This window comes from Mustela putorius, unplaced genomic scaffold (genome assembly GCF_011764305.1).
Source record: "Mustela putorius furo isolate JIRA1106 unplaced genomic scaffold, ASM1176430v1.1 tig00003898_pilon_pilon_pilon, whole genome shotgun sequence".
NCBI lineage: Eukaryota > Metazoa > Chordata > Mammalia > Carnivora > Mustelidae > Mustela > Mustela putorius.
Genome location: NW_025422047.1, coordinates 7308132 through 7329676, shown reverse-complemented (window position 1 = coordinate 7329676; position 21545 = coordinate 7308132). Strand labels below are relative to the sequence as shown.

Genomic DNA, 21545 nt, shown 5'->3' with positions numbered 1-21545 from the left:
GAAGAGACTCCTGTGCTTTAGAGGCCACCTCTGCAAAGGTCCCTTCCCCTGGGAGCTCCTGACACCCTCCCCTCAGGCTCAGCCTGGGCACCAGTACCCCACGTGGTCCCCGTATTGTTCCTTCTCCAGCCCCTCAGCTTCATCCGACCAGAGACTACTCCTGGGACTGAGAACCCCTGCCCACCACCAACACCCCACCAGCCTGGGCTCCTAGGAGACCAGGCCTCAGGAACCCGCCCCTCAGTCCTGAAGAGCACAGAGAAGGAAGCCCTGAGCAGGAAGTGCTGAGACACAGGCGGAGCGCGGAGGGCGGGGGCTTTGGGGAGGGGAGCCTAACCTCCCTGGGCAGGAGCAGTGACCACAGCTCCCCCCAACGCCCCTACTGAAGGCAGGTGGGAGGAGGCCAATTTAAAAGGCGGACGGGTCTCTGGCCAAAGCATTCAGCTCTGCCACCAGCTGCTGCAACCCCGGGGGCTCTAAGAGTACCCAGACTTCCGGACCCTCTCAGGACGGATGCCATGTGAGCCCAGCTTGGCGTACCTCCAGCCGGCCTTCCTTCCTTCCCTCCTCCTGCCCGTGTGTGCCTGTCCAGCCTCTCCAGAGAGGGACCCTTAGCACCATGTCTCTCCTCAACCCCGTCCTGCTGCCCCCCAAGGTGAAGGCTTATCTGAGCCAAGGGGAGCGCTTCATCAAATGGGACGATGTGAGTGGGGCACTGGGGTGGTGACGCCCTGCCGTTAGGGGCTTGGGGGGGGGCTGGTTTATGTCTGCCCCGTGTGGCGCCAGTGTAGCTTGGCCAGGCAGCAGATAGGACAGCCTGGCAAGGGTACGTGCCCCTGAACACTCACCCCGGGACAGCGGGGGCTGGGGCTCTGTGTCGGGATGGGATGGGAGGATGTGCTCACTGGGGTGCTCTCACGGGAGGGACTCTCTTTGCATTGGGGTCTGTCGTCCCCCAAACGCCCAAGACAAGCAGGGGGCATCCTGATCTCAGCACGAGTGGGAGCAAAGACCCCAAAGCTGTGGCAGGGCCAGGCCCCTACTCCTAGCACAGATGCCCTGCTCTTGCTCTTCTCCATCTGGCCCTGCCCTGGCCCAGGGAGGCCCCATTCTCCCCAGAGCTGCTGCGGGCAGCCATAAAGCCTGAGGGGCACCCTAAGGGAGAACCAGAGGCTTCTGCTCCCAGGGGCCTAGGAAGGAACTGATCGACTTCTGCTTCTGCAGGCCGCATTCAGCTGAGCTCCCGCCACCCGCCACCCGCCTGTTGGCAAGGAAAGGGGGAAGCCGCTGCTTTGCCCTGTCCCTCTGTCTCTGCTGTCTTTTCTTTCTCAGACTGGGGCCTGCTTCCCAGACTCTGGGCCTCCTGGCTTCTGAAAATGTTGGGACAGGCCAGGGATTCCCTTGGGCAGGCGAAGAGAACATCGTGGGGTCCTTCATGAGGCTGCTGGGCAGACCCATGAACTAATCACAGTGGGCTGGTCCTGGGAAGGAAGCTGGAAGGCTCTTGGAGGGGGGGGAGGAGGCCCTTAGGACTGGCTCATTCTCCTCACAGGTGTGATGAGGGGATTCTGAGTCTGTGAGTTAAGGCAGCCTGGGGCTCTTGGCCATTCGGGTAGGCTGAGTAATCTGGTTGCCATGACTATGGGTAGGAGGCCCCTGGTGAGACGCTTTCTGCTTCCCTACGAGTGGTGTGGGCGACGTGGCATGGTGGTGACAGGTCCCAGGAGACTCTGGAATGAGGGAAGTGGCTCAGAATGAAAAATGAAGTGGCCTCTCTCAGTTCCTCTGGGAAGTGTGTGTAACCTGACTGGGCAGAGGGTCATTAGGGGTGGGGACACGCTCTATGGCCTTCTCTGCAGGCCAGTACCTGTGTAGCTGGGTGCCCCACTCCCCTCCCTGACGCAGAGCATGGCATGGCCCAAGAATCCTGACTCCAGGAGCAGGAATCTCCTAAGCCTAGTCACAGGGCATGTGTTCCTGTGAGACAGGGCTCTGCTCAAAATGCCTTTAGCCCAGTCGGCCAATGACTTGAGTATGTCCTGCCACGTTGAATAAGCCTGAGGCAAAAGATGTAACCAACTCCCAGCTCAGTTTTTCCTCCCATGGTCCCTTCACAGTATATCTGGTGGGAGAAGCTCTTCTCCTGCTCGTGGAAGGACACTCAGCCACAAGACATTCAGTCTTGACACTCAGTCACAAGACATTCCATTTGCTTCTGGGTAATAGACAATCCTAGGATCGCTTTTTCTCATAAAATGCAGTCTTATTTCAGAAGTGAGTTATAATTCTGAACTCAAGTCTTGGATGATGTGCTCTGCCCTCCTCCTTCTAGGAGTGGTTTATGTGGGCTATAGGTGTTCTAAGATTGGTGGCAGGGGTCTCTGATCTTCCTCCAAGCCTTCCTCACCATGGGGTGCAGGGAGAGAGGTGGAGGGGGTCGCAAAGTTCTTAACTGAACAGGCGCTATCATCAACGGGTTCCTGCTTTCTGAGCCTCGCACATGTTGGGCTTAGTCCTTCTCTGATGGACACTTTTTGAGGCTTCTCCTCAAAGTGAGGAGACCCTTGCCCACCGAGCTGGTGGTCCCCTACATAAGGATCCTTCTGCCATCCCTGTTTTGGGAGGTCACTCAAAATTACTTCTTCAGGTCCTTGGAATCCAGTTACGACCTTCAGTTTCCTGTAGCTTTGGACTCTGCCCCTCTTTCCCACAGGACCACTCTGAACCCCAGCACATACACTCTGTTCACTGCACCAACACACCCTGGGGTTTGGGCTCATCGAGGACAACCAGGGTCTCAGTGCCTCTGACACTCAGTTTCCTGGGCAGGAGTCAGATCTCAGTCTCCTTTGCCTCACAGCTGCAGGGGGGACCAAAGCTTTTTAAGTAGAGTCGAAACCCCTCACTACACTTCAAGTGAGGGGTCAGGGGGCACTTGGATGGCTCAGTCGGTTAAGCCTCTGACCCTTGATTTAGGCCCAGGTCATGATCTCAGGGTCGTGAGATCAAGCCCTGCGCTGTGCTCTGTGCTCAGTGGGGAGTCTGCTTCTTGCTCTCTCCGCCTGTCCCTCCCCCTGCTTGTGCACATGCCCACACACTCATGTTCTCTCTGTCTCTCTCTCGAATAAATACATAAATCTTAATAAATAAATAAATAAATAAATAAATAAAGTGAGGGGTCAGGCACTGCCAACCCTCCTGTGGGGAGAGCAGAGAGTAGAGCTCACAACATAGTTCTCTCCAAAATTAGCCTCCTCACAAAGTGTTTTTTTACCCCAGACTCTAACCATCCTTGACCTGAGAACTGTTTTTTTTTTTTCACCATTTCCTTTGTAAATTCTGCACGTGGTCTTGTTCGGTGGGCAGCAACGACCATGCCTTGTTGGAAACTTCAAATTCATTATCTTGTTTTATATGCATACGAAGACCATCAAAATGAAGGCGAGCCTGTGCACTCTGTGAGTGCAATGGGAGTTTAGAAGCTAGTGCTGTGATCATTCCCGGGCTTCTTCAGCAAACAGGGATCCCTGAGCTCATGGGTCTAGCACACAGACTTATAGTTTAGCTTAGCTACTGCACAGACTGGTTTCCCTGGAGTCCACAAGCCCTCAGGGATTTTTATGGATAGGCTTCTAGCTGTGCAAACCACATACACACCATTCTAGTGTGTTTCATGGAAGGCTTTTCAGAAGAGGGGAGACTTGGGGGGCTCTTTGAAGGTATTTCATGCAGGGGAGGGCTGGGTTCTTAGGCTTGGAGGTGGGAATGTGCTTGGAGTCTGTGGGAGACCATAGACATGGACTGGCTGGATTGGCTGGGGATGGGTTCTTTGAGGAGTGGTTTGTGGACGCAGGGATGGGGCCTGTGGGAAGCCAGGTAGCAGGTGTAGGGCCTCGAGTGCAAGTGCAGGAGCTGGGCTCTTAGCTCTCACTGTGTTGAGTTCTCCTGAGGGGCAGCACTGAGTCTTGCAGAGACATTCTACCCCTTTGGCTGAGCTGTGGCCTTTGAAAACAGGGGGAGGTGGGGGCAGAGACATGTTTGGGGTCTAGAGGGAGAACCTCTATTTGGTGTTTAGAGGGGAAACTTCTCTTTCAGAAATGCTATCTCTAATTCTCTCCCCCTCCCCACCCCTGATTCAGAGGTTTTAGGGCTTGTGCCTAGCCCAGAGCTCTGGAAAGCAAAGAATATGCCTGCAGAGTCCCTGGTCAGCCACCTCCCAGGGAGATGGTGAGCTCTGAAACCCTGGTCCAGGCCAGGGAAGCTTGGCCTGAGGTCTCAGAGCTGAGAGCTGACCCTTTCTTTTTTTCTGTCTTTTTTTTTTTTTTTTTTTTTTCTTTTTTTCCTTTTGACCACTTCTTTCTATAGGAAACCACAATAGCCTCCCCAGTTATCCTCCGTGTGGATCCCAAGGGTTACTACTTATATTGGACATATCAGAGTAAGGTGAGGCAGCCCCCTCCCTGAGCTCCTGCTGATGCACTCAGTCCAAGCGGCCTTTTGATAGTGCAGGGGTGGAGGTGTGAATGCCCAGGGAGTACACGGTGACCTGGGAGGGTGGCTCTGGGGCAGCCTCTGCTCCTGTGGGCCGGGGCTATTTGCCCTGGGAGAGGGAAAGGAAAAAGCCTGTTTCGCTACCTGTGGTTCTGGGAAACTTGAGGGCTCAGACAGATCCAGAAGGGTTGTAGGGATGTAGGGGAGGGAGGGGGAGCTTGGGGTGAGTCCAGGAGAGTGTGGGCAAAATCGCAGGCCACAGCTCCGGAGTCACTTGAGTGGCCAGGGAAGGAAAGGACAGAAGAAGGGAGGAGGCTCACCATGAACGGGGAGAACTTGATTGGTGGGAAGGGAAGGTTGGGGTCCACCAACCTTCCAGGGGCCACCCTGGAAAGTCTTGGCTTCTACAGAAGGCAGTCGGCCAAGATGTGAAGGGGCATTGGAAGTTCCCTCCCCTCTGTTCTTCATTCTTCACTGATCTTTTTGTCTACATCCCTTCTTTGCTCCTGCTGGGGCACGCTCCAGGAGATGGAGTTTCTGGATATCACCAACATCAGGGATACCCGCTTTGGGAAGTTTGCCAAGATACCCAAGGTAGGCGGGCCCAGTGGCAGCCCAGGCTCAGCATGGCCACAAGCTCTGTGCAGGGAGAGCAGGAATCCCTGTGGAGGTAGCAAGCCTGATCTCTACAGCAAAAGGAAGAGTTCCCAGGTTGGGCAGCAGGGCCTCCTCCCTGAGTTGAGGAAGGGGTGTGGCTGCCCCTGAGCTTGCCAGAGCTTTGGTACCAGGGAATTATGAAGAGATGTCAGGTGGCCAGGTCCTGCCCCAGAGCAGCTCAGACTACCTGGGAGTGTGGCTTATGCCCACCGCACTCCCCGTCTCGCTTGCCTGTATTTGTCTAAAGCCGGCAGGAAAATTGGAGGAAGGGGCTGGCGGAAAGCAGGCTTCTATGAGACTGGGAGCTAAGAATCCATCTCCAAATGGAAAATGGCAAACACGATACTCAGCACACCCAGGCTGGGCTGCCGGCTTCATCTCTTCCTGTGGGCTCTTCGCCCACACTCCAGCACCTGGAGTCAGGGAGGCCAAGATGCTGAGGCCCACCCATGGGGGGATGGGATTCCACCCTAGATGGCCACCGTTCTAGTGGTTCTAGTGCGGTGGGGAGGGAATGGGAGGACTGCAGTGGAGAGGGGACAGGGGCACGCTTCTGATCCTCACTGTGACTCTGCTTCCTGCAGAGCCAGAAGCTCCGGGACGTCTTCAACATGGACTTCCCCGACAACAACTTCCTCCTCAAGACACTCACTGTGGTGTCTGGCCCTGACATGGTAGACCTCACCTTCCACAACTTCGTCTCCTATAAGGAGAATGTGGGCAAGGTGCGCCGAAGGGTGTGTGGGGAGGTGTGCGGTGCAGGCCTGGGGCTGGGTACCTGGGGTAGCTCGGGGTTCCTGCAGGACAGGCCTGGGCTGCAGGGGGTGGGGGCATCCATGTGTGACCAGGGGTTCTCACTGCTGTGCTCTGGGGTCCTGCAGAGCTGGGCCGAAGATGTGCTGGCCCTCGTCAAGCACCCACTGACAGCCAATGCCTCCCGTAGCACCTTCTTGGACAAAATGTAAGTGCCTGTGTGCCCGGCCTCTGTGTGCCTGACATCCGCGTGTGGGCTCCATGTGCCAGCCCCAGGGCCTTGATAAGCCACTTTCTGCCCCACTAGCCTGGTGAAGCTCAAGATGCAGCTCAACCCCGAAGGGAAGATTCCTGTGAAAAAGTGAGTCTCCCCTGCTCTCCCTCTCCCCACACTTCCGCCCAGCTCCGCGAAGCCTTCCTTCTCCAGGTCTGATCCGGCTCTTTGGCTCCTGCCTTTCTCTGCTCCTTTAGTTTTTTCCAGATGTTTCCTGCTGACCGCAAGCGGGTGGAAGCTGCCCTCAGCGCTTGCCACCTCCCAAAAGGCAAGGTGAGTGGTTTTCCTGGCCCAGCCCAGGCCCTCCCCTGAGCTGGCCAGGCCCTGTTGGGGGTGGCAGGGCCCAGCCAATAGCCTGAAAAGCCAGTTAACCCCAGAGCACTGGTTTCTGTTACAAGGCACAGAGATCCCAGGGAGTGGGGATGGGGTGCCTGGGTCCAGAGCAGCTGGGTCTCTCTGCCTACACCTGGGTGGCTACAGAGGGCAGTAGTTGGTGGACTGCGTTTAGGGCAAGCACCCAGGGTGGGGAAGGGGTTAGTTCTGCAGAGTGTGGGGGGAGGGGAACAGACCAAGTCTTGAAGCTGCCAAGATCTAGCCTTTAGCTCAACCCAGGAAAACATTATTTTTTTTTCCCTTCTGATTAAATGATTTTTAATTACAAGATGTAGGCTGGGTCACCCCATGAGGGACCTTCTGTGGATTACAAAAAGGAGCCCTCTGGGCAGATACAGCCTGAGCCCAGGGTTTGCGCCTGGCTAGGGAAGTGGATCTCAAGACCCCGGGGCCCCCTTGGCCAGAGCCTTTGTATGGGGTACCACCTGCACCCCATGGGGTTTTGCCTCATGATAAGAATTTGTAATTTATAAATAAAACTAAGACCTCATCCGTCACCTGTCCACAAGGGGCCCAGGAAGACTCCTCCCTCTCAAGTCACAGCTCAAGCATTCTGGTGCCCCCTTGATGTTGAAGGTCACAGGAACGCAAGCATGAGGGTGGAGAGAGGGTGGGAACGGGCTCCTGCGGACGGCCCTGCTGCCAGGACCTCTACTACACTTCCACCCTCCTTCTCTCCTGCCTCCTGAACTCCCGCCTTGGCCATCCTCCTTACGTGTCAGCTCTCCTTGTGTCCCAGTAGAAGTCACTGACCCCTCTTCGCTTGGAGCCAATGGGTCCAAGATCCAGTCTTAGGGAGATACGGTCTGGCTCTCTTGTTCAGACCCTCTGCTCTAGCTCCAAATTAAGCCTGATATTACCCTTCCAGATCCTGGACTATGTTTAAGGGGCTTTTCTGGGTTGGAATGCAAAGGCACAGATGCCCTACAGACCACTAATCTCCTTGCAGTTTCTTTCTATAAAGTTGCCTAAGCTGGACATTACAGACTACGTGACCTTTGACATCAGGCTTCAATCCTTTAGCATAAGGGTTTCCGGGTTCTTCCACGCTCTAGTCCAGATCGGCATGTTGTGCCTTTTCACCGCTGAGTGATATTGCGGGATTTGGAGTTATCACCTTTTGCTTCTGTGTTCATCAGCTGATGACCTTTGGGTTGTGGCCACATCTTAATCATTTCGAATAAGGCTGCTATGAACCTTCGAGTGCATGACTTTGTCGGGAAGTGTTGTTTTCACTCTGTATACCTAGAGGTAGAATAGCTGGGTCACATGGAGACTCTGTATTTAACATTGTGAGGAACTGCCAAACCATTTTCCAAAGTGACCACTGTACCATCATACCGACAATGTCCGAAGGTTCCCATCTCCTCAACGACACTTGTTATTGTCTTTTTAGAATTGGACTTGTCCTGTGGGAGTGAAGTGGTATCTCCTTGTGTTTTTGGTTTGCGGTTCCCAAGTGACTAACGAGATGGAGGATCTTTTCATGTGTTCACTGGTCATTTGCATATCTTCTTTGAAGAAATGTCTGTTCAAATCTTCTGCCTGTCTTTCCACTAGGTTTTTTTGGTCCCTTTACTGTCGAGTTGTCCCTTCCTGAATATTTGATTTGCAAATATTTCCCCCTCTTCTGTAGACTGTCTTTTCGCTATCCTTCGAAGCACAGAAGTTTTTAATTTGGAAAAAAAAAAAAACACAAAACTTTTTAATTTGGATGAAGTCCAGTTTGTCTTTTCTGTGGCCGCTCCTCGTGCTTCCTGGCGCCTCCAGCCACTACTGTTGAATTGTCTATTTGCCTTTCATTGCTGTCAGGCTTTGCTCATGCACTGGGGGGCTCTGCTGTTAGGTGCGTTGTTTCTATTCGAGATACCTCTTTTGGAACATCTGCCCTCTACTTAAAAAAAAAAGAAAGAAAGAAAGAAAGAAGACCACCCACAGCTCTGGCAGACCTGCTTACTTCTAACCCTTTCTTCTTCCTTCTGTGGTTGTTCCTAGTTCTGATCCTGCCCCAGCCAAGGGACTAGCCAGTGTCCAAGTTCAGGGTCAAGACAGACCAGCTCAGCATGCTCTCTGCTCAGCAACCAGCCCCTTGAAAAGTGGGTGCTCAGGAGCCTGCTCCGTGCTGCTCTGCCTGCCCTGAGCCCTCCCTCTGACAGGCTCCCTTGTACAGGTCTGGGCTTCATTTGTGGTTTTTAGCATGGAAAAGGTGGGTGCAGCAATGATCAGGTCACTCTTCCCCCAGAACGATGCCATCAATCCTGAGGACTTCCCAGAATCCGTCTACAAGAGTTTCCTCATGAGCCTCTGTCCTCGGCCAGAAATAGACGAGATCTTTACTTCCTAGTGAGCTTCCGTGTTTGGGCTGGGCCTGGGGAAGGGGCTGGTGGCTAAAATCCCCTTGCCTTGCTGGGAATTAGGTGGCTTTTCTGGAGAAGGTGGTAGTCCGTGCTCTCTAGCCCCGGGGTGGGGGGGCCACAGACCTGTGCCCTCTCTGGCTTGCAGCCATGCCAAGGCCAAACCCTACATGACCAAAGAACACCTGACCAAGTTCATCAACCAGAAACAGAGGGACCCCCGTCTCAACTCTCTGCTGTTTCCACTGGCACGGCCTGACCAGGTGCGGGGCCTCATCGACAAGTATGAGCCCAGTGGCATCAACGTGCAGAGGGGTGAGGACTCAGGGAGCCCCTCCCCTCTGTGGCCTGACCCGCCCTGCTCAGGGGCTGCAACCCTGACAGCTCTCCCCTCCGGCCTCTGCCCCGCACCCCCAGGCCAGCTCTCCCCCGAGGGCATGGTGTGGTTTCTCTGCGGGCCTGAGAACAGTGTGCTGGCCCAGGACAAGCTGCTTCTCCACCAGGACATGACGCAGCCCCTCAACCATTACTTCATCAACTCCTCACACAACACTTACCTGACAGGTGACCAGGGTGCTCTCTCCTCTTGGGGTGTGGGTGCAGCTCCTGTTCCCCTGAATCCATCCCTCTGTGGGGCGAGCCAGCGGGCTGCAAAAGGACAGACGGTGTGGGAGTGGGCGGGGGCGAGCTGGACTGGCCTCTCCCCTCTGCTCTGGCTCAGCCGGCCAGTTCTCTGGCCTGTCGTCGGCCGAGATGTACCGCCAGGTGCTGCTGGCTGGCTGCCGCTGCGTGGAGCTGGACTGCTGGAAGGGCAAGCCCCCTGACGAGGAGCCCATTATCACCCATGGCTTCACCATGACCACAGACATCTACTTCAAGGTCAGACTCGGGGCGGGCATGGAAGCTGGTGGCAGTGGCACTAGGGAAGGGCCCCAGTGTAGGGATTAGGGGAGCGGGTGAAAATAGAAAAGAAGGATGGCTGGGAGGCCTCAGATCAGTGAGGGGACTAGAGGGGACCCGAGGAGACAGGGCCAACGGGGGCCCTCCAGTTCTCTGCATATTGAAACTGGGGAGTGGAGAAGGGTGCCGCTGGGGGCAGGGGTGGGGTAGGGTGGGGTGGGGTGGGGTGGGTGAGGAGGGACCTGGGCCACTGACCACCTCCCCACCCGGCCCTCTTCTCCTCCAGGAAGCAATTGAAGCCATTGCAGAAAGTGCCTTTAAGACCTCCCCCTATCCTGTCATTCTGTCATTTGAAAACCATGTGGACTCGTGCGTATCAGACCAGACCTGTTTGGCCTCCTTCTCTCCCCTGTCCCCATCTCCTGCCCGCATCTGCTTTCCCGCAGCCCTCCCCCACCTCTAGTCATGCCCTGCAGCTCTCCCACCGCCCAGGGTGTTCATACAAGCTCCTCAGGACCTCAGGCTCTGCTGCCTATGTCCCGACCTCCCTGCATCCCCAATGAGATAACCTGGGTCAGGGGTCCAGAAGGATGGACAAGAGGGGGTGGAGCTGCTGAACCCTACATCAGTTCTGCTCCCTGCAGACCCCGCCAACAGGCCAAGATGGCTGAATACTGCCGGATGACGTTTGGGGAGATGCTGCTCACAGAGCCCTTGGAAAAGTTCCCAGTGAGTGGACTTCACTATGGGACATCTGGGCCTGGGGGCAGGGGGCCTGGGGAAGTGTGGTGGCCAGGTTAAGGAGGCAGATGTCCCCAGAGGATGCTGGGATTTATCTGGGAGGATTGTGGGGCCAGGATCCTATCACTTACCATGTGTCAGGCACTGTGCTGGGCTTTAAGGGGCCTGTTAGTGACAAAGACACAGTCCTAGCTCTCAGGTCACTCACCTTTAGTGGGGCCATAAACAAGTAACCAAGCCAGCGCAACCAGTGGCTGCTATGGGAGTACCTGGGCATCAGGGAAGGCTTCCTGGAGGAAAGGATGGCAAGCTGGAATCCAAGGGGTAACTGGATTTATCTTGATGAGAGTAAGGAAATGGTATTCTAGGCAAGTGAGGGAGAAGAGTGTTGTCTGAGGAAACTGGGTAAGTTGGGATGGCAGGAGCACCGCTCAAGATGGGGGAAATTGTGGGAGGCGAAGCAGGGCAGGAGAACAGGCAGGGCAGATGGAACACAGCTTGGGAAGAAGGAGCTTAGGCTGCACCCTGAAGGCATGGAGATGGTGCTGACCATCTCTCTCCCACAGTTGAAACCAGGCATCCCCCTGCCCAGCCCTGAGGATCTCCGAGGCAAGATCCTCATCAAGAACAAAAAGAACCAGTTTTCTGTCCCAGCAACCCCCAGCAAGGAGCCGGGTGGGAGTGCTGAGAACAACTGCCCACCCAGAGCCTCGGTGGGAGAGGACCCAGGTGAGTCAGCCCGGGTGGCGAGGGGTCGGGGTGTGGAAGCGCCTAGAGGGGGAGAGAGGGGCTGGGCCTGGAGGCCACGTGTAGGGACCGTGGTCCCAGTGCTGAAAGATGTGTGTGTGGCAGTGTGGGCTGGTGAGGACGGGGCAGAGCCGGAGGAGGAAGAGGTGGAAGAGGAGGAGGAGGAGTCGGGAAACTTGGATGAGGAGGAGCTCAAGAAGATGCAGTCAGATGAGGTGTGTAGGGGGCAGCCCCGAACCCCTCCTGCTGTCCCCAGGGCGGAGCCCTCCAGGAGCTGGCATGGGGCCACCTCCCTGGGTTGCCCTCCCCTTCTCCATCCTCCCCTCTCCTCCCTAGGGCACAGCAGGCCTAGAGGTGACAGCTTACGAGGAGATGTCCAGCCTAGTGAATTACATCCAGCCCACCAAGTTCATCTCCTTTGAGTTCTCTGCCCGTAAGTGAGCACGTGGTGGGAGGAAAATGCTAGCGGGAAGCTAGGCTGGACTCAGGAGAAGGCCCTTGAGAAGTATGTCCTGACAGTAGAGCAGCTGGATGGGTGGGAGGAAGGGGAAAAGGGATCCCCCCTTTCTTGGACGTGGGGGCTCTATTTATAGAAAGAGCCAGCAGAGGAGGCAGGCAAAGGGCTTTTTTAAGTGGCAGTGGCTCCTAGCTTCCCTGTGCTGTACTAAGGAACTTGGCACCAACCAGAATGCTCTGGAGTGTGTCGGTGACAGGCAGGCCACTTAGGACAGGCCATCTGAACCCTGGAGCTCCTGCAGCCTGGAGCTCCTGCAGCCTCCTGCAGGCTCTGTGGCTCCTGGGGGGCCAAATGGTGCCTGGGGCTGGCCCACGCCCAGGAGCACTGACCCCGCAGGGCGTCAGAGCTCCAGAGAAGAGCCACAGGCAGAGAAACCGGCCAGGGTACATCTGCCCCTCCCTCGCAACCCTCCCTCTCTGTGTGCACACACACTACTTAGCTTCACTGCTCTTCTCAGCGGGGCGTGCCCCTGAGGTGGACACCTTTTTCTACACACACTTGTGCAGTGTAGGCCTCTACCGCACTCACTGCTAGGGCCTGGAACCCACAGTCCGCAGCCCCCACCTAGGCCAACCCCGGGCATGCCTGCTCCCCCCCCCCACCTCCAGTGTACACCTCCCACCCATGGCCCCAGCTCTCACGTTTCAGCCAAAGCTTGAGTGCTCACCCTCTGCACATCCTCCCATCTTCCTGACGCCCAGGGCTCCCCTTCTCTGTGCCATCCCAGGCTTGCGCCCCTCACCCTCCAGAACTGTGGCCCACACCCCCTCCGCGTGCATATCTCCCGCCCATATCCTTCACCCCCAGCCCGCCGTTACCCACCCAGACTGCATAGCAGTTTGGCCTCTTCAATACTTGAGCCTGGGGGGATTGCTAGGTTGAAGGGATGTCTGTGCTGGAGGGAGCTATCCCAGAAGGGAGGGCAGGGAGGAGGGCCGGGGTCGGGGGAACCCACCTGACAGCCCCCCCACCTTTCTCTCCCACACAGAGAAAAATAGAAGTTACGTCATCTCGTCCTTCACAGAGCTCAAGGCCTATGACCTGCTCTCCAAGGCCTCAGTGCAGTTCGTGGAGTATCCTTGAGGCCTCCCTAGCCAGGGTCCCCAGGTGGGGCGGTGGGGTGGGGAAGGCCTGGGGACAGGGTGCACAGAGGGAGCTGCTGGGTCCTCCGGGTGTGGACAGGCCTCGGGCTAGCTCCTCAACTCCCAGGTAGCTACAACAAGCGCCAGATGAGTCGCATTTACCCGAAGGGCACACGCATGGACTCCTCCAACTACATGCCCCAGATGTTCTGGAACGCCGGTTGCCAGATGGTGGCCCTCAACTTCCAGACCATGGGTGAGGGTACTCCGAGGCCCCTAAGAACCTGCACCCACTCTCTGCCTCTCTTACTTTCACCCCATTCCTGGGGGGTTGTCTTTAGAACAGACCTGGAGTCCTGAGGTTGGCTGAGGCTGTGGTAGCACATGTGGGCATGTCAGCGGTTAGGGATATAAATGCCTTGGCTCGCGCCTATATGATGGCACGTGTATGAGTGAGTACACATGTGATGAGGCCAGAGTGCTGGCCCAAGTTCTGGCTGCTGTGCCTGAATGAGCCCACAGAAACCCTGGCTTCACTGGTCTCAGCCTCCACTGTGAGTAACGGCCCGACCGTGGCCTTGCTTCCGTAAACTTCCACCTGTCGAGCCTTCCTGAGTGATGAGACACCCTAGAGAAACAGGCTGGGTCATGAGAATCCCTCATCATTCTAGTCCACCCAAGCTTCCCGTTCCACAAGACAGGAGAGGCTGAGGGACGTAGGAGATCGAGACTAGGTGCAGATGTGGGGCAGGGCCTTGCTCACAGAGTGCCCTTGTCTCACAACCCCCTCCCCAGACCTGCCCATGCAGCAGAACATGGCATTGTTTGAGTTCAACGGGCAGAGTGGCTACCTCCTCAAGCATGAGTTCATGCGGCGGCCGGACAAGCAGTTCAACCCCTTCTCAGTGGACCGCATCGACGTGGTGGTGGCTACCACCCTTTCCATCACGGCAAGCCCCTGAGGCAGACATGTGGCTGGGAGGGCTGGGACACAGGAGCTCTACTCCTCCACTCCCAACCCCCTCCCCTGATATCCTGAAAACTTCAGCCCAAGCCAGTTCTTGCAGTAGAGAGTTGCCTTGGAAACTGCCTCCTCCTCAGCACTGGAGGCTGCCTCTTGGTCCCCATGGAAACCAAGGGGAAGGGCTGAGGCTGGGATGGGGGAGGGGAGAAGAGTGGGCAGAGTGGGGCTGCAGGAGCCCCAGGACCTCGGGGAGGGAGGGTGCTGTTTTCCTTCTTTGCCTGGGGAGGAAGGTGGGGAGGCCCATGACTCTTCCCTGAATGCTGGAAGCACCTAGTGGCCCAGAGCTTAGCTGAAGTCCTTGAGCCACATGGCCCCAGCTGGATGGGGTTCTTCACAGTAGCCAAGAACAGGTGCTTCAGCTCCAGGAGCTAGAGGCTCTAGGTTAGAGGCAAGAGCTCTGGGTGGGGGGTGGTAGAGAGCTGAGGCTGGCCTCCCGTGGGTCCCCAGGTCATCTCTGGACAGTTCCTGTCAGATCGCAGTGTGCGCACATACGTGGAAGTGGAACTCTTTGGCCTTCCTGGGGACCCCAAGAGGCGCTATCGCACGAAGCTGTCACCCACCGCCAACTCCATCAATCCTGTCTGGAAGGAGGAGCCTTTTGTCTTTGAGAAGGTGGGGAGCTAGGGCGTGGCAAGGGCTGGGATCTGTCCCCACTTCTTGGCCTCTACTCATAGAAAAGAGAACTAAATAACAGTCCTTGATTTTTCAGCTCTCCCTACCCCTCGCCCTGTGCCCTCCTGATTTTTAAGAGTCCAAAATTCACATTTACTGAAATTTACTTACTGAACAATTTTATGTGTGAATCTGTGTGTGTATGTGCATGCGCAGGTGCACGTGTGTTCACGCACATGTGTGTTCATGTTAGGATGAGAGGCAGAAATGTGAACTCCTAGTCCAGGGTACAGAGTCCCAGTCCAGCAGGGGTCTTTTGTCCTGATTCAATACTCATTGGTAAGGCTGTTCAGGACTGTCTGCACCAGGACCCCCAAACCCTGGGCTGCCTAGCCAACCCTTCTCCCCTGTGTGGACCAGCCATGGCATGAGCTAAGAGGATGCCTATGTGTGTGGCCTAAGAGTGTGCCCTCTGTCCTCACCAAATCTGGTAACACCTGCCATGTTCTCACACTGACACTAAGACTTCTGAAGCCAGGGACGTGGGCAGCATGGCCATCCTCTCCCCTCCCCAGCTTGTCCTGTCCCAAACTCTCCCTAGATCTTGATGCCTGAGCTGGCATCCCTCAGGGTGGCTGTACTGGAGGAAGGCAACAAATTTCTTGGACACCGCATCATCCCCATTAATGCCCTGAATTCTGGTAAGGATGGAGTCCTTCTTTGCTGTTGCTAGTCAGTCTGAGACCAAGGCCAGCATTAGGAGCCTGTCCCAGCGCTGCAGCAGCTTCTGGGGGTGTCCCTGAGACCTTACCTAATCCTCTCACGTAGAAGGACTGGGGCAAGAAGAGGAAACTGACAGCAGTGGGGCCTCTGCCACAGAATGCCTATAATTTTCTGGAACTACTGGGGCAATTTACCAAGGACCTGATACTTATGGGAAACCTAAGATGAGTTATGGGTTTATAACACTTTCTCACTTAATCCTAACCATAACCACATGAGGGAGATCCTATTCACCCCATTTCACAGCTAAAGAAAATCTCAAGAGCTTTAAAGGAAACTGCCCAACGTCACATAAGGAGGAAGGTACAAAACCAGACTCAGACTCTGGTCTCCCTTCCTCTAAACCAGAGGCCTTGAGTACTGGGCTGCTCCTACAGTGCTGGGTGGCCTTGGGCATGGCTTACCGCCCAACCCGTCCTGCCCAACAGGCTACCACCATCTGTGCCTGCATAGCGAGAGCAACTTGCCCCTTACCATGCCCGCCCTTTTTGTCTTCCTGGAGTTGAAGGACTATGTACCTGACACCTGGGCAGGTAGGTGGTCCACTCCACCTCTTCCTCCTCAAGCCAACCTCCAGAGTTGGGTATGATAGGATAGTCTGGGGGTAGGTGGAATGGGGGTGCCTTCCAGGGGCAACTCCACACCAGTCCCAGGATGCCCCTATGCACCCAGATCTCACCGTGGCTCTGGCCAATCCCATCAAGTTCTTCAGTGCCCATGACAAGAAGTCTGTGAAGCTCAAGGAAGCCATGGAAGGTCTGCCTGAGGTCTGTGCTGCCTGGTCCAGGAGCTTTGCCCTCGGAGGGAGGATGAGGGAGGGGCCAGGGTCCTAGGCTGAGAGGCAGAGAGAGCTGTTGGAGCCTTGTTCTTAATCTATTCTCCCTACACAGAAACCCTTCCCACTTGGGAGTCCAATTGTCCGCCCGGTCAACGGGGCCTTGGCCCCAACGAGCAATGGGTCTGCAGGTATGCACCGTAGTATCCTCCCGCAGAATGGAAGGGCCTTGACCTCTCCAGCGGTACCCACAGGAATATCCCCCCAAAACACACTTTCACTTGGGATGCGAAAGACTGCTGGGAAAGTGCGCTGCAGGGGGTCCATCCTGCCACACCCCCCACACCAGGGGTCGGGGAGGAGCCGGCCAGAACCAACCCCCCACCCCTACCCCGGGACCCCTGTCAGCCCACCCTGTGGCTCTTGCAGCAGCTGGGGCCAGGGCCAAGGAGGAGGCTATGAAAGAAGCTACGGGTAAGGCCTGCTGAGTCCGAGTGATCTTGAGAACGAGCCCGGGGGATGGTCCAGGACCCCGTGGGGTGGGAATGGGGGGCTCCCGGGCGGCGCGCACCTCACCCCGGCCCCCGCAGAGCCCCAGACAGCCAGCCCGGAGGAGCTGCGGGAGCTGAAGGGCGTCCTGAAGCTGCAGCGGCGGCACGAGAAGGAGCTGCGGGACCTGGAGCGGCGCGGCGCGCGGCGCTGGGAGGAGCTGCTGCAGAGGGGCGCGGCGGAGCTGGCCGGGCTGGGGCAGCCCAGCGCGGGGGGCTGCGGGGGCCGCCGGCTCGGCCCCGGCAAGGGCTCTCGAAAGAAGAGGTAAGGGCAGCTGCGGCGGCAGCGGCGGGCTCAGCCCTCCGGCGCCGGCGGGCTGGGGGCGGCCGAGGGCTCAAGGCCGGTCCCCACGTGGCGTCCGCAGGACCCTGCAGTGTGAGGAGGCCGCCGGGCCCGCGCCGGGCGAGGGCCGCGAGGGCTCCGAGGGCGCGGACGCGCGTGCGCGCGAGCTGCAGGACCGGCTAGAGCTGGAGCTGCTGCAGCAGGGTGAGGAGCAGTACGAGTGCATCCTGAAGCGCAAAGAGCAGCACGTGGCTGAGGTGCCTGCGCGGGGGGAGGGGCGGGAGCCACAACCCAACCAACCTGCCCCTGCCCCTGCCCCAGCCTCCGCACAGCAAAGGGCTTCTCTAACTAAGCCGGTCCCTGCACTGCCCCGCAGCAAATCGCCAAGATGATGGAGCTGGCCAGAGAGAAGCAGGCGGCAGAGCTGAAGACCCTCAAGGAGACCCTGGAGATGTATGATTGCCTCCCACCCATGCCTGACCCTCACCTCCCACCGGGAGGGCTCAGGTCCCACAGAACATCTCCCTGATGTTTGTCTCTCTGTAGTGACACCAAAGAGATGAAGAAAAAGCTGGAGGCCAAGAGGCTGGAGCGGATTCAGGCCATGGTCAAAGTCACCCCTGACAAGATGGCTCAGGAAAGGTGCGCCCTTGACTCAAACTCCAGGGCCAGTCTGAGCAGAGACCACACTAGGTGGGAAAGGGACCTCCCTGTAAGTGGATCCTGACTCGCTTCCCAGAGATGTGCCTGTCCCGTGGCTCTGGAAGGTCACCCCATTTCTGTCGCCTCTGATCAGAGCGTTCTCCATGGGCCACAGAAGCCATCACCCTGAGCAAAGAGAATTTCAGGGAAAACTAATCATAGGAACAGGATGGTGAAACCAAGCCCTCTCCTCAGACAGCCCCTGGAGCTCCCAAAGGCCCCTTAACCTCCTCCTTGGCTTCCTATGATTACCACCACCGTCCTGCCCCCCCTCCCACCCACCCTCGGGCGGTATCTGCTCCTATGGTAGAGTTCTCATTTGGTCTACACCCTGAAAAGACTTGGTCATACCCAACTCTTCCTAGGGGCCTCTTGCCCTCTCTGAAACTCTGATCACCCCAACAGACTGAAGAGAGAGATTAACAACTCTCACATCCAGGAGGTGGTGCAAGTCATTAAGCAGGTGTGTAAGAGCTGTGTCTTTCACACACACACATACACTCATGCTCTACATAGAAGGGATGGGGTGGTCCCAGGCTTTTAAGTTGTCTTCAGGAAGCACACAGTCCTGAGTGGCCCATGCAGCTGGGGATGGGAGGAGGCAGTGAAGGGAAGATGGAGCTCCTGGACCACTCCAGGGTTCTGGCCTTTATGTGGAGGTTAGGGTACCAGCCTAAAGAGATCTGTCTCTGGCCAGCTGCCCTGGATGAAAATGACAAGGGCTAGCTGGCCAGGGGAGGATGGCATTGGGATGGGTGGGTATGAGGGAGTGAGGGGGACTTCCTGAGGCTCCAAAGAGTCAGAAGAGGAAGTAAAGCCCTGCTGAGAATGGACTTAAAGCTCTCCTGGGTCTATTAACAACAGTAACAGAGCTGGCTGAGCTGGGTTGCTTGGGAGGGGGATTCTATGGGGTCTGTTTACTGAATCCAGATCTTGTGTGGTATGCTTTAAGCCAGGAACTGTCTCACTGTCTCATACAGTCCTGCACAACCCAGCAAGACAGACTCTTATCTTCATTTTATACATTTAAAAAGAACTGTTCAAAGGTTAACAAATTCGTCCCAAGTCCTATTGCTGGATAAGGGACTAGCTGGATTCCAAGTCAGGTTGCCTGTCTGGGCTGTCCTGATTCCCTGCCTCTCACTCCCACCCAGATGACAGAAAACCTGGAGAAGCACCAGGAGAAGCTGGAGGAGAAGCAGGCAGCCTGCCTGGAACAGATCCGGGAGATGGAAAAGCAGGTGTGACAGGGTCTACCGCCCTGCCCGCCAGGAGAGTTGTCCTGCACTGGGGAGCTGCCAGTCAGGAGATGGGTGGGGGCAGGAAGGGAATTCACCCCTTGCTGGTGGCTGCAGGTCCTCATTCCTGCGGGATCCTGGGGCCCTTTAAGATGAGGCAGCTCTACAGCTCTTTACTTGGTTGGGATCCCCTTCTCTGGCAGGCTCCCTGATGGTCTCCACTACCCCTCACCACCTGTCTCCTGGAAGATCTGAACAGACTGGGCATCTCCATGTTTGACTATCCAGGGGAGGGACAGTGAGCAGGTGGGCCCCTCCTGAGCCAGGTGGTGGTCTTGTCCCTACAGTTCCAGCAGGAGGTGCTAGCAGAGTACGAAGTCCGGATGAAGGGCCTGGAGGCTGAGGTGAAGGAGTCAGTGAAGGCCTGCCTCAGGAACTGCTTACCCTCTGAGGCCAAGGACAAGCCTGAGAGGCCCTATGAGGCCTTCAGGGAGCTGTGTGACCAGGACCCACTCACAGCAAAGGCAGGCGCCGAGGAGAGCCGCCTCTGATGCCCTCACCCCACTGGGACATTCTGTAAGGATATTCACTCTTCTCTCGGATGGGGTTCCATTCCCCCAGGAGGAAAGGCCCATTCTAAGGCTGTGGGAAGCTGGGACTCTTTTGGACTCTGGAGTCCCTTCCTCAACAACCAGGCTAGAGGAGGAGGCCGGAAACAGGTACCATCAGGGCAGGGGCCCATCTGAGGTTTCAAGGTCCTTTCCAATCTGACTTCCTACTCCTCATCCTTCTTCTCTGCCTCTGAGTGTCTCACATTTGTTGAGGGCAAAAGGATACGGACTGAGAGGCAGAAAATGGGGTCGTGGCACCACTCTCCTTTCCTTAGTGTGTCACCAGTGATGCCCCACTCTGGACTCTGTGTCCTTTCCTGGAGGGTTAGGCCTAGCTGTCTGGAGCCTCCACTGAAGCCCCTCTAGGTCAAGCAGGACCAAACTCCTAACCCTTCTGCTGTAAGCCCCTTCTCAGACCTGTCTTGAGTCGGCCACCTTGTCAGTTCCCTGATACAGAGCCTGTCTGAGCTCCCTGGGGACAGCTGCTTCCAGGATCCTGGGCTGAGGTCCCTTCCCTGGCCTTCTGCCTGTGGGGGATGGGAAGCTGACATGGAAAAGCTGCCTCAGCTGTCTGCTGAGACGACTGGGCCTCTGGCTAGTAGGGAGAGCTAAAGAAGGCCTTTGGGGGGACTCTCCTAGGCCTGGTGGGGGGTGGGTACATCCTCAGTATGTACCCCTGCTCAGGCTGCCTAATAAGGTTAGCATCATTTTTCTCACCTTTGAGAATTATTTATTTTTCTCCTCCTCACTCCTACTAAAGAGAATCCTCCTCCCAATATTTCCTGCCTAAGCCTGGTCTTTGTTCTACAGCTGAGAAATGGGGGGTTGGATGGGAGTATGCTCCTGAAATGAAATGGCCTGGGAGAATCCCAGGGTGAGGTCCCTTCCAGAGCCCAGTGAAATCGCCTTGCTTCTGGGCCTGAAGGGGATTCACTTCCCTTTCTGTCAGCTCTGATGCCACAACCACTGGAAAATGAGGTCTCCCCTCTTCTCCACCCCCCACCTAGACGTGGCCCTTCCTTGTCTCTACCCTCAGGGCTGTAGCAGAAGAGCCTAGGGCAATTGTGCCCCCTTCCTCTTGGGGAGTTGTGAACTTCCAGGCCACCTGGACCCCTTTAGGCAGGTGTAACAACGGTCAGATTCTACACCAGGTGGTTATGGTTGAATCCAACACTTGCTCGAAACGGGTTTGTAGGCAGCTGTTCACTGCACCTGTGGCGTGATCCCAGATCCCAAATGGGAACAGGCACTGGCTTGGGGGAAGGCAGGTGGGGATTGATTCTGGGAAGAGGTTGTTTTCTCATCAGAGAGTTATTACAAATGCCATTAGCTATGAGCCCCGTGCCTTCGGAAAATAAACGGAACCACCACCACTACCCTCCATCCCTCTGGGGCCCTGACCTCTGGGATCCTAGTGTTCCCTGGTTACAGGTTGGGACTAGGGGCCCTGCCCAATCACAGGAGTAAGGCCTGTCATTGACACATCTGGTTTTCACACGCACTGGCTATAGTCAAGAGTGGGATACCTGTACCCCAGAGCAGTGCCCTGTCTTTAGCTCTCCTGCTGGGCACTCAATTGCCCCATCTCTCTGCCAGCCCAGGGATATAGCCTTACAGGAATGATGATCCAAGCTAGAGGAATTCACTGACCCAAGCACGTGGGCATAAGCCAGAGCCAACACCAAAAAGAGCCCACTGGAAGCCCTAGCTTCTGCCAATGACTGCTGAGGGCAAGGAGACCAGACCAGGCAGAGTCCTTGGGCCCCCAGGGTGGAGCTGGGAAGCCCAGGAATGGACTAGGAGAGCACAAGAGGCTGGGAGCTTCCCAGGAGGCCCAGATACCCACCTCTCTGCTTCCTGTACTCTGGAAAAAGGGTGGGAAAATGCTGGAGTCTTTGGGCCCTGGAGATGACTTCATCTCTGGCTGCAGGGGAAGTGCTGGGGAGGAGTTAAGGCCCTCCCTCAGGGCCCAGGGTAGGTGAATCCCTGTTGTGTACCCGTGGGCCAGGGGCAAGGTTCCCTGTCCACTCATTGTGCCTTAGTTTCACTTTTTACGTCAA

At 56.5% G+C, this 21545-nt stretch overlaps 1 protein-coding gene across 9 annotated transcripts; it reads left to right on the top strand.

Moving 5' to 3' along the window:
• Positions 1 to 277: 277 nt before the first annotated feature.
• On the top strand, positions 278 to 20263 carry PLCB2 (phospholipase C beta 2). Of its 9 annotated transcripts, none has more exons than XM_004751092.3 (32): positions 282 to 703; positions 4366 to 4443; positions 5017 to 5085; positions 5733 to 5873; positions 6030 to 6109; positions 6209 to 6262; positions 6373 to 6448; positions 8811 to 8911; positions 9071 to 9237; positions 9340 to 9486; positions 9644 to 9801; positions 10109 to 10191; positions 10467 to 10551; positions 11130 to 11292; positions 11416 to 11525; positions 11647 to 11743; positions 12816 to 12900; positions 13041 to 13165; positions 13705 to 13859; positions 14381 to 14545; positions 15147 to 15246; positions 15757 to 15861; positions 16001 to 16095; positions 16219 to 16294; positions 16536 to 16577; positions 16694 to 16916; positions 17017 to 17191; positions 17311 to 17387; positions 17481 to 17576; positions 18042 to 18099; positions 18791 to 18877; positions 19222 to 20263. In XM_004751092.3, the coding sequence occupies exons 1-32, from the start codon at positions 620 to 622 to the stop codon at positions 19423 to 19425; spliced, it is 3561 nt and encodes a 1186-aa protein (XP_004751149.1). In that variant the 5' UTR covers positions 282 to 619; the 3' UTR covers positions 19426 to 20263. The 9 variants fall into 9 exon arrangements, 7 of the variants coding, with proteins under 7 accessions (XP_044923664.1, XP_012910864.1, XP_044923663.1 ...); XM_004751091.3 differs by having other exon boundaries at positions 16533 to 16577; XM_045067726.1 differs by lacking the exon at positions 19222 to 20263 and adding an exon at positions 19078 to 19214 and having other exon boundaries at positions 16533 to 16577.
• The last annotated feature ends 1282 nt before the right edge of the window (positions 20264 to 21545 follow it).